The 12,195-nt window shown below is 38.1% G+C and overlaps 1 protein-coding gene across 1 annotated transcript in view; it reads right to left on the reverse strand.

Annotated features, from left to right (window-relative positions):
- The window catches only part of TTN (titin), a 311,927-nt gene that overhangs the window by 55,621 nt on the left and 244,111 nt on the right, over nucleotides 1–12,195 (reverse strand). The window contains exons 230-247 of the mRNA XM_043504858.1: nucleotides 11,480–11,794; nucleotides 11,235–11,383; nucleotides 10,009–10,159; nucleotides 9,640–9,921; nucleotides 9,234–9,536; nucleotides 8,843–9,145; nucleotides 8,447–8,728; nucleotides 7,645–7,944; nucleotides 7,251–7,553; nucleotides 6,852–7,160; nucleotides 6,484–6,765; nucleotides 5,916–6,215; nucleotides 5,467–5,760; nucleotides 2,403–5,369; nucleotides 1,976–2,296; nucleotides 1,580–1,864; nucleotides 1,061–1,360; nucleotides 383–685 (exon numbers count right to left, since the gene is read on the reverse strand). Coding sequence (XP_043360793.1) covers nucleotides 383–685; nucleotides 1,061–1,360; nucleotides 1,580–1,864; nucleotides 1,976–2,296; nucleotides 2,403–5,369; nucleotides 5,467–5,760; nucleotides 5,916–6,215; nucleotides 6,484–6,765; nucleotides 6,852–7,160; nucleotides 7,251–7,553; nucleotides 7,645–7,944; nucleotides 8,447–8,728; nucleotides 8,843–9,145; nucleotides 9,234–9,536; nucleotides 9,640–9,921; nucleotides 10,009–10,159; nucleotides 11,235–11,383; nucleotides 11,480–11,794 — 7,749 coding nt within the window. The remainder of the gene's footprint in view (nucleotides 1–382; nucleotides 686–1,060; nucleotides 1,361–1,579; nucleotides 1,865–1,975; nucleotides 2,297–2,402; nucleotides 5,370–5,466; nucleotides 5,761–5,915; nucleotides 6,216–6,483; nucleotides 6,766–6,851; nucleotides 7,161–7,250; nucleotides 7,554–7,644; nucleotides 7,945–8,446; nucleotides 8,729–8,842; nucleotides 9,146–9,233; nucleotides 9,537–9,639; nucleotides 9,922–10,008; nucleotides 10,160–11,234; nucleotides 11,384–11,479; nucleotides 11,795–12,195) is intronic.

Raw genomic sequence — 12,195 nt, forward strand, 5'->3', positions numbered from 1 at the left:
ATCAGGACGGGTGACTGTGAAGTGACATGACACATTCTCTCTGACAGGGGTTGAGTATGCTGCTTTCCTGATGCCATCTTCAAATCATAGAAATGTAGAGCTGGAAAGGACCTCAAGAGAACACCTACTCTATCCCTCCACGCTGAGGCAGGACTAAGTATACCTAGTCCACCTCAACAGATGTTTGTGTAACTTGTTCTTAAAAACAGCTTAGACTTCCTGAGATGCAGGAGACTGGTGACTTAAAGTGTGATCTGCTACAGAAGTGCAGAAGAGATCATTTAAAAATTGATTTCCTAGGACTCCATCAACCAAAAACCTTGTTCATTTAATTATTAAAATAGATTTTAAATGGTATATATAGTAATAATAAGTTACTTACTGAGTTGTTCTTTAATTTCAAATATTCCTTCAGTTTCTCTTGGCAAACTTACTCCCACAGCATTTCTAGCTGCCACTCTAAATTGGTATTTCTTTCCTTCTTTCAGGCCAACTACAACAATGTTCAGATCTTTGACAATGGAATATTGTGTCCAGTGATCCTCAGGTTGTTGTTCTTCTTTGTAGCTAATAATGTATCCATCAATTTTAGAGCCTCCATCACGCAGTGGTGGCAACCAGCCTAAAGTTGCACTGTTCTTTGTAATTTCAGTAACTTCAAGTTTTCTTGGTGGATCAGGTTCACCTTAAGAAAAAACAAAGGAGATATATTAAAACATCATCACTTTACCTGGGCATGCTTTGGTAGAATTACTAAGAATTCTGACTGCTTAATTCCAAAAGGACTTTATTTAACAGAGACCTTTTTTTGATTTGGAAAACATGTTGCATTAGAAACTACCAGAGTGATTAAATTAATATAGAGTTACAATAAGTATTCAGGGTTTTAATTTTTATTCAGCAAACATATCTGCACAGGAATATTTATTCCACTGTCATTGAGAGGTTAGCAGCAATACAGAATTTAGACACATCCACATTCGTGAAAAATCAGAAGCTTACTGGAGATTAAAGCAAATAAAGATGCAAGAATAAAAGATCGACATTAAAAAATACTTACTTAGTGGATCTGATGCCAAGATTGGTTTTGGTGCTTCTGTTGGAACACCTGGACCATATTCATTGACAGCAGTTACTCTAAAGTAGTATTCATTTCCAGGTACAAGATTAGCTACTTTGAAACTAGTTTTCTTTACATCTGCAATGACTGTTGACCAGGTCTTTCTGTCAGCCTCACGCTTCTCCAGGATGTAGTGAGTTACTGGACTACCACCATCATTCTCAGGCGGTACCCATGAAAGCTGACATGACATTTTTGTGACATCTGAAACACTGAACTTGGCCACAGGTCCAGGAGTATCTATAATGAAACATTAATTCATAAATCAGTCCTCTCTTAAAAATCCTTATTGAATTACAATGAAAGTTTGGTTAATGACTTCCTATATATGTGGAATTAATATTAGCCATGTACAGTGATACTCAAATGATATTGTGATAGGAGCCATAAAAATCCCTGTAATAAATAATGAAAGTATAATAAAACTGATGTGTTTACAAATTGTTTATGGCAACTCACCAAGGACTCTGACATTCACAAATACGGCCTTTTCTCCAGCTGGGTTAACAACTGTCAAAGAATATTTTCCTGAATCATCACGTGTAGAATTGGGGATGACAAGGAAGGCCATAGTGTCAACCAGATCAACCTGTCCTTTTCTGACCACATTATCAATACCCACTCTCCTCCAGGTGACTTTAGGTGCTGGTCGCCCTCTAACAATGCCAAATAGTCTAATGGGACATCCTGCTCTGACTGTGACTAATTTTCTTAGGCTTGCATCCAAATCAATCTCAGGAGGTTCTGAAACAAACATTAAAGAAAAACAACAACAAAAGTTCAGAATGTGAAATAAAATCTAAATATAGCAAATAAATGATGCATGAATTCATAGATAAGATAGAAAAAAATCACCAAGTATTTCTTTAGGAGACACTGCTTCCTTCAGTTCAGCTGGTCGGCCAATGCCAACCTGGTTTTGGGCACAAACCCGGAACTCATATAGTTGTTCTTCATCCAGGCTGGTAACTGTAAATTCTGTATGAATAACTTGTGCAGTAACATTACATCGTTTCCATCCTACATCAGGAGCTGCACTTTCAACTTTTGGTCTCATTTCCACAACATATCCAATAATTGGTGCACCACCATCATAGACTGGTTTTCCCCATCCAAGAGTGATGGAACTCTTTGTGCTGTCAACCACCTTCAGATTAATTGGAGGACCAGGAGGTTCTGAAAGACACGATAAAAGGCAGGAATAAGAATACATCTAAGCAACTAACCAACCTGTTAATTTAATGTTTTATTTTAATAACAGTAAAATATATCACTACAGTACCTATTGGGTCTTTTGCCACTACCGGTCTCGATGGCAAGCTTGGTTCTCCAAGACCAATTTCATTTTCAGCCTTAACACGGAATTGGTATTCATGTCCTGGAATGAGATCTGTAACCTTCTTGCGTCTCTCTGGGATTGCACTCTTAGTAACAGGAACCCATCTTAATGCTCGTTTCTCTTTCTTCTCTAATATATATCCTGTAATTGATTTGCCACCATCATATTCTGGTGGGTTCCAAACTACAGTCATCTCATTTTTACTAACTTTAGTGACTTCGGGGGGATCAGGACGGCCAGGTCTGTCATACTTTGTTTTTGCAATAATTGGTTTTGTTTCTGTTGGAGGGCCAGTGCCCATCTTATTCTCTGCACGAACCCTGAAGATATACTCATTGCCTTCTATGAGGCGTGTCACATTTGCATGACTTGTTAGAACAGCAGCAGAGTATGTAGACCAAACCATACGCTTGCTCTCACATTTTTCTAAGATGTAGTTTTGTATTTCACAACCGCCATCATCTTCAGGTGGGTCCCAGTTGACAGTACATCTATCACTTGAAATGTCAGAGATCTTCAAATTTCTTACAGGACCAGGTTTATCCAAAACATTAACAGTAGCATAAGCTACAAAACTACCAGCTGCATTAGTTGCAGTAATCACATATTTACCACCATCACTACGCTTAGATTTTGTGAGAACAAATTTAGATGCATTAGAAGTTGTTTCAATTGTGACTCTTGGAGATTTGGTTAAATCTGTGGCATCTCTGTCCTTTGTCCATACCACTTCTGGTTGTGGCTTGCCTTTAAGTCCTGCCTCAAGTCTAATAGAGTCACCTGCTTTTACAGTTAGTACACCACTTAACTTCAAATCAAGGACTGGTTTCTGCAGTTCTTCCTTCACAACAACTTCACTTGTCTTCACCCAGTCACTTTCACCTCCCTCATTCTTGGTCTGAACTCTGAATTGATATATTTTATTTTCAATGCATTTATCAACCATGTAGTGTGTTTCCTTAATACTGCCCTTGTGCACCCTTTCCCATTCATCTGAATCCTTCAGTTTTCTTTCAATGTGGTAAGATAAATTGGGGCTTCCACCATCATAATCTGGTCTTCTCCATTTCAGATACACAAATGTCTTTCCTGTTTCTGCAATGTGAAGGTTTTCTGGTGGACCAGGCCTATCAACAGGATTAATGGCAAGGATAGGAGTCTTGGTCTCAATGACAGGGCCTGGCCCTACTTTGTTTTCTGCACAAACTCTGAAGAAGTATTCATGGTTTTCTATGAGATTTGCCTTTACTAATCGTTTGGTAACATTAGAAGAGAGAATTGACCATCCTTTCTGGTTTGGCTCACGATACTCTACTATGTAATTTGTAATTTCTGAGCCGCCGTTATCTACTGGGTTTTCCCAAGTGAGCATACAAGAATCTTTTGTAACATAGCTTATCTTCAAGTTCTGGCATGGTCCAGGTCTGTCAAGTACATTAACAAGGGCAAATGCTTGAGCATGTCCACTGCTGTTCTTTGCTGAAATGATGTATTTGCCATGATCGTCTCTTGTGGCTTCTTTCACCTGCAGTTCAATGCGAGGGAATTCATGAACCATCTCAACACGCTTATCTTGGACTAATACTTTGCCATCCTTAGACCATGTTATGTCAGGGTCTGGTCTGCCTTTCACTCTACCAGTAATACGGATTGTTTGGCCTACTCTGACGGTGATTAAGTCACGACAGGTCAGATCTAGATCTATTTCTGGAGGAGAATGAATATCCTTTACAAGAACAGTTTCTGGCAGTTCTCTGGGCTCTCCTTCTCCAACGATGTTAGCAGCTTTTATACGGAATCTATATTCATTTCCTTCAATTAGCCCAGGTACCCTGAAGGCACACTGTTGAATGAATTCATCTTTATTAATCCTATTCCACTGTGTAGTTCCAGTTTTCTGACATTCCACAACATATCCCAAAATAGGGCTGCCACCATCTTTGAGAGGCTTTGTCCACACCAGGTCAGCTGTTTCTCTTGTCTTGTCTTTTAATTTTGGATTAATGGGAGGTCCAGGTGGTCTAATAGGGCGTGAAACTTTTATTGGGTCAGAAACTGGGGATGGTTGGCTTATGCCAACCATGTTTTCTGCAAAAACTCGGAATTCATATGTGTTGCCCTCAAAAAGACCAGTGGCTCTGAACTTCAGTTGAAGCACTGGTGTCTTGTTGACTCGTACCCATTTGCCAGATATTTCCCGACGCTCAAGAATGTATCCAGTTATTGGACTTCCACCATCGGATTTTGGTAGGGTCCAAGACACTGTTGCAGCATTTTCTGTAATATCTGAAACCACTGGTTTACCAGGTGGGGATGGTGGCTCAAACATATGTTTAGCAACTGTTGGTGTTGAATCGAGGGGTGCACCAATGCCTATCTTATTCTCTGCACGGACACGGAAAATATATTCACAACCTTTCTGTAGACGTGGAACCTTAAGTTTTGTTTGATTGATTCCTGAACAGACCACTCCCCAAGATTCTTTCTTGGATTCTCGCTTCTCAACAATGTAGTTCAGCACAGGGCTTCCACCATCATCTTTAGGAGGACGCCATGAAATAATCATGTGTTCCGGTGTGACTTCAAGAATATTAATGGGGCCAGTGGGTGGACCAGGAACATCCAAAACAGTAAGATGAAGACCAACAGTTTTGCTGCCAGCTGCATTAGACACTGTGAGAAGATATTCTCCAGTATCTTTTCTTACACAGTCTTTAATGGTAAGTACTGTTGAATAATTGTCAGTATCAATTTTGTAGTTGCCTTCTGTTTTAATTTCATTGCCATCAGTTACCCATTTTGCAGTGGGTACAGGTACACCTCTCATGATTGCAGGAAGTCTGACTGTGCTACCAGCTTTAACAACAAGACCTTCCATTAACTTCACATCTAGTTCCACATATGGAGGTACTGGAATTAGAAAAAAATATAGAAATTACAATGTGATTTTTTCATGGCGAACACTAAAAGTAAGAAATGAAAGAAATCATACAAATTAAAAAGGTACCTAGTTTTTCTTGACACTCTATTGGTATAGTTGTATCTGGAAGACTAAGACCCGCGATATTCTGTGCTTTCACACGGAATTTGTAAGTCTTTCCTTGCTGTAGACCAGTAACAACACACTCTAGCATGGGTACAGTCTTGAACTTAATCCATTCCTCTGCACCTTCTTCTTGATACTCCACCAAATATCCATTGATTTCAGCACCACCATCACGATCTGGCCTATTCCAAACAAGGGAAATTTCTGTTTTGTCAACATCTACATGGTGCAGATTCTTTGGTGGCCCTGGAGGATCTTTTAAGAGCAAAAAACAAGAAGTGTAATAGGGTGAACAACCTATGCCCAGTCAACACACATACACTATATTGTATTTGTACTAACAAGATCAGTTAATCAAAGTTCAAAAAAGACTCAAAACAAAACAAAACTCATCAATTAAAAATACTTACATAGTGGGTCCATAGCCTTGATTGGCTTGAGACAGTCAACATATGGACCTCGCCCATACTGGTTCTCAGCAGCAACACGGAAGAGATACTGAGTGCCTTCCATAAGATGTTTAGCCAGATGACTGTGTTTCTTGGAGGATGATGAGATGGGTACCCACTGGGCAGCAGCTACATCTTTCTTTTCCACCACATAGTTGGTAATGACAGAACCACCATTGTCCTCTGGTTCCTTCCAAGTGAGATAGCAAGAATCTTTTCTAACTTCAGTTACTTGCAGATTTCTAGGTGGGCCGGGTTTATCTAATTTTTTTTAAAAGTACAGAATATTTATTTAATAAACAAAACTAATTTTACAAAATTTAGCACATTTCAATAGAAAGGAAGTTTTTACTAAAAGTACTGCTTGTCATTTACATTCCTTTTCTCATACAGCTCTTATATTATGTTGCTTTATTATTGATAATTTCTCCATTGAAATTATTCATTTGTTCTCTGCAGATCCAATTTCTTTGATCACCAATAAAATAATAAAAAGCATACAGTATAAACAAAGTCAAAAAATAATTACCTAGTACAATGACTTTTACTGAAACAGTCTTTGAACCAACTGGATTCTCAACAGTCAAAGAGTAAATTCCACCATCTTCATGGACAGTGTTACGAATTTCCAGCTTACTGCCAACTCCTGTAACCTCAATATCTGCTTTGGGGGAAACCTCTTGTCCTTCCTTCTTCCATGACACTTTTGGGAATGGAATTCCTTTAATTACAGCACTAAGTCTTAGTGTATTTCCAGCTTTTATGTGTTGCTCCCGTGCCATATTAGCATCAAGTATCAGCTCTGGAGGTTCTGGGAGAAAGTTTCCAGTTTTAGTAAACAAACACATTTTGACAATATCTTTTATTCATAAACTTATCTGAATTTATTTCACTTACCAAGCCTGTCCTTTACTTCTATTGGATCAGGAACATAAGCTGGTTCTGATTCACCTGCTGCATTGACTGCCATGACTCTGAACTTATAGGTCAAACCCTCAGTAAGACCAGTGACTTTGTATTTTGTTTCAGGGCAGGAGTCTGCTGTAAGATTGGCCTTCTTCCAATCTTCATCTCCAACTTTTTGATACTCAACGAGATAGCCAATGATCTTGCCTTTGCCATCATGACGTGGTGGTTGCCAAGACAAATCAACTGAGTTTTTTGTTTTATCCACTGCTTCAGGGTTAATAGGTGGACTTGGTTTGACTATTAAAAAAATCAGAAACCATTAAAACCTATCTGAAAAAGATTTTCAGGAACACACAGAATATGAATGGATTTTGTTTTATACTTTACCAATTGGATCTTTAGCGAAGACTGGCTTTGAAGGTGGGCTAGGATCACCAACACCAATTTCATTTGCTGCTGATACACGGAATTCATATTCACAGCCTTCAAGGAGATCAGGTACCCTGAACTGAGTTTCTGGGAAAATCGGATCTTTGGTGACTCTGGCCCATCGATTAGACATTGTTTCCTTCTTTTCCAAAATATAAGTAGTTATTGGCTTGCCTCCATCATGTGGTCTGTTCCAAATTACTAAGGCAGAATTTTTGGTAACATCTTTAATGATGGGTTGCTCTGGCGCAGAAGGAACACCTGAAGAAATAATATTTTTAAATGAATTTATAGTATAACAAGCATTCTGATGGTTAAATTATTAAAATAAAGTAGTAAATAAATGACATACTGAAGTGATCCTTGGCCTTCATTTCATCAGATACTAGGGGATCACTTATGCCGTAAAGATTTTCAGCATAAATTCGTACAACATACTCTTTTCCCTCAAGTAATTTAGGAATTTTGCATGTTGTTTTGACATTGGCAGATGTTACTGGCATCCAGAGATCCCTGTGTGCATCTTTCTTCTCAATAATATAATTTGTAATTTCACTGCCACCATCATCTAGTGGAGGTTTCCAGGAGATGATCATATGATCTTTATGAACTTCATCAAAAATAACTGGTCCTACTGGAGGCTGAGGGCGATCTGTTAAAAGAAACAATGAACAGAAAAAACCCAACAATACACAGATTGAACAGTGTCACTCTTCTACTGTAAATATAACTTGGAATAAATATAACTTGGAATAACCTAATTGTTATAAAAAAGAACTGGGAATCAGGACACCAATGTTCTATTCTTGGCTCTGCTGTTCTCTCACTATGTGATATTGAGCAAATCACTTTCCTTTAGTTTGCCCATCTGTAAAACGAGACTAATACCTATCGTATTGGGCTTAATTAATTAATGCTTACAAAGTGCTTTATCATCTTGCATTGAAATTTGCTAAAATAGTGCAAAATATTATTATTAGAGCATGTCAAATTATTCATTGTAAATAAACTTAAACCAGCAATTAACTGAATACTCAAAATGAATGAATAACATATCACAAATAATAAAGGAGTGAATTCACAGTATTTCTTCTATTTGATCAGTTCTAATTATTATTAAAAGCAAGACATTCTTATGGCTCAGTTACACTTACCAACAACAGTGACTTGACAAAGACCTTTTCTTGATCCTGAGCTGTTCTCTATTATCACACAATATTTGCCTGAATCTTCTCGGATAGATTTTAATATCCCCAAGCAAAGGGTTGTTGGAGTGGTCTGAATCTTTGTGCGCTTATCTTCTTTAACTGTAATTTCATCCTTTAACCAAGTCACCTTTGGCGCAGGCTTCCCTGAGTAACGTCCAGTCAGGCTGAAAGCTTCACCAACCCGAACAATTAGCTTGTCTCTACAATCAAGTTCAAGTGTTGGAGGAGCTAAAAGATATTATTGGGGAAAAGAAAGTTAAGCAGCAATATTAATAAAAAAATTATATACCCAAAAATGTACTTGTTTGTTTTCAAACTGAATTATGGAAAATAGACCCATACCAATTTCATCCTTGCATGTGATTGGTTTTGTGCAGAAAGATGGTTTTCCTTGTCCCACAATATTGCAAGCACTCACACGATATTCATAAGTGTCACCTTCTTTCAGTCCTTCAACAGTGTATTTCCGATCAAGCATTTTCTCCTTTGTAACCCTGTGGAATTTCTCTTTTCCAATGAGACGGCTGTCTAGGACATACATGGTTATGTCGGAACCTCCATTATATTTAGGTGGGTTCCAAGTCAATGTAACAGAATCCTTGGTAACGGCTTTTACCTCCAGATCTTCTGGACGCTCAGGTACAGCTGTAAATAAACGAACAATGTGGTGAATACATTTTTTTTGCCAATCTCCCTTCTATTACAATCATCTATAAAACAAAAATGTACTTACATATTGGTTCTCTGATGACAAGCTCTTTTGTTGTCTCAACGAATGGGCCCATGCCAATAACATTCTCAGGTGCAATTCGGAAAAAGTATGCCTTGCCTTCAATCAGTCCTTGAACAGTAGCATTCTGTCTTGTGACTGTATAGGTTACTGGGGTCCAAGCTTTACGGTCAGCTTCACGCTTTTCAATAATATAGTTGGTGATAGGAGAACCACCATCATCCTCTGGAGAAAACCATGTCAGTTTGCAAGAGTCGTTGGTTAGGTTCTCAGTAAGGAATGGAACACCAACTGGCCCTGGTACATCTAAGATGGAAAGAAAAAGTATATATTTAGTTTTATGTACTGGATTTTATGAAACCATATTTTTAGAACAAAATTGTATGCAAATTCTGAACTTCCGATTTACCTAACACATCAACAATAATAGTCTTCTTCCGTTCTCCACCTGCATTTTTGGCAAAAAGAGTGTAGAGGCCTTGGTGACTTCTCTTGCAGTTCTTAATAACCAGAGAAGAGCTGATGGCTGTTTCTTCAATTTTAGCTTCTTCCGGTAAAGCTCTTTCATCCCTGCTCCACGTGACTGTTGGAGGAGGCTTTCCTGAGACATAAGCTATGATCCGGATCACTCCCCCAGCATGAACAACAATTCTGTCCCTGACACTAGCATCCAAGTGAAGATCAGGGGGGACTGTAAGAAATAAATAAAATGATTCAATATATTTTCTGTTTGTTCACTTTGATTGGTAAAAATGTTAAAAATAAAAATTGTAAATACCAATTCTATCCTTCATTTCAATAACTTCTGTAACTTCACCGGGCTCTCCGATACCAGCAGCATTTATTGCTCTAACTCTAAATCTGTAGAAACTTCCTTCTTTTAATCCTGTCACAACAAACTTGGTTCCTCTTATTTCTCTATCTTTTCCCTGGAAAAAGATTATAACATCAGTCAATATCAGAAAATCACAAACACCACAAAGGAATTGGCTATTGGTGGCACTCATGTATATGAAACAACTGTTATGGTATAACTGTCTGACATCCACAAGTACAGCAAGCTCTAAATGCAGCAACACCAGCACTGTTCAAATACAGGGAATGGGCATTCCACAGAGAAGGCATTCAGCACATCCCTGGTGCATATGAGTGATATGCGGATTGAAGGGAACATTGTGAGGGGAATATAGGGTAATGGAAATGCAGGAGAGTGACTTGGAGATGTACTATTATGCAGATTCATCAGTTTGAAAAATTTCTCTAACTAGGGAGTCATAAAGGAGCCATAGCAGTTACAACAGAGTCCATGATCCAAGGCAGACGAATGGCTGCATAGGGTTGCTGTACACCAAAATGCCGGTTTGGAGGTGAAAAGAGGAAAAGTGGGAAAAAATCCCTTTCTCATGCTCCTTTCTGGATCTCTTGTGCATAGCCTGTTTACATGGATTTTATGCACAGGTTGGGGCAGCATTTGGCTTATATCAAATATGTGAAGAGGTGCAAAAGTAGGCAAACTGGACAAGCATGTATTTATGACCAAATTGCTGCTTGGGAATTAACTTCTGTTCTATATGCACCAGTGAGATTTTCAGAAATGTATTATTGGAAAAGCAGTAGGAAAACGTGGAGGCATTGTTTGCAAAATAACTAGGAATAATTTGACATTCCATTGGTTCCTTTACTTTTGTACCTAATATCCACTTTCACATGATCCTTCTGCACCTTTATTGATAACTATAAACATACTTTGCTGCACAGAACTGTGAAGTTTAGAGAACCTGCATTTAGGAAAATACTGAGGTATCTTAGACACCACAGTGTGGCAAATATTAACTTTTGAATTTGGCCATATATTTTAAAACTACGAAGATAATTATTGTACAAAGAAGACATGATAATTTGTCCCATATAGTTGGTATAATGAGAATATGTACAAATATAATTAGCGACAAATATTGTTTAAAGATAGAGGAAACCCAGATCCTATAATAGTATTTCACCTACCTTTTCCCATTCTTCCTTTCCTTCCTCTTTATATTCAACTATGTAACCAGTGATCTTAGAACCACCATCCTTTAATGGTGGAGCCCATTCCAGATCAACAGATGACTTTGTCCAGTCAGAAACTTTTGGAATCGGCGGACCAGGGGGGGCTGGAAAATAATATGATATCATTACATTATAACAATACATTTTTTCTTCTCAATGGAACATTTTCAATTTGAAAAATATAAATTTAACATATTTACCAATAGGGTCTCTAGCAATTGCTGGGTCAGATGGCATGCTTGGTGGACCAACACCAGCTACATTAATAGCCAATACACGGAACTGATATTCTGAACCTTCAATAAGACCAGTTACTTTGTAAGAAACACCTAGGGTCATAGGTTTGATAGGATCACGGTTAACCCTTGTCCATCTCTTTCCAGTGGTCTCTTTGCGCTCTAGCCAGTAACCTGTTACAGGAGAGCCTCCATCATATTCTGGTTCCTCCCAGTTGACAATCATGGAGTCATGTGTTATGCTGCTAACCGTTGGCTTGTCGCATGGTCCAGGAACACCTGGAAAAAAAGTTACACAAATATTGTAACAAAATGCTAAAATATAAAATGTCTGTGCCTCATTTAACTGTCAAGGTTAACATTCACTTGCCCTCTGTGTACCTTTCTGTGGCCAGCGTGTGTAGGAAAAGTTTGTAATATAGTCTTCTTTTCTCAGACCTAGCATTCCCTTTCTGTCAGACCAACAACTAAGAAGCTAACTTCCTTATTCTTTATTGTCTTTTTCCATAACTCAAGTTAAGAAAATAACTCTTCCATAATGGTAAGGTCAATATTATCCCAGATATAACTGTATGATCCAGTCCAGTTTCAATAAAACCAAATATAGTTGTATTTTAAGATATAGCAAAGAAAAGAGACAAAACATTAACATTTTAAACATTAACTACCTAACAGGATAT

This window comes from Dermochelys coriacea, chromosome 11, assembly GCF_009764565.3.
Source record: "Dermochelys coriacea isolate rDerCor1 chromosome 11, rDerCor1.pri.v4, whole genome shotgun sequence".
In the NCBI taxonomy this organism is placed as follows: Eukaryota; Metazoa; Chordata; order Testudines; family Dermochelyidae; genus Dermochelys; species Dermochelys coriacea.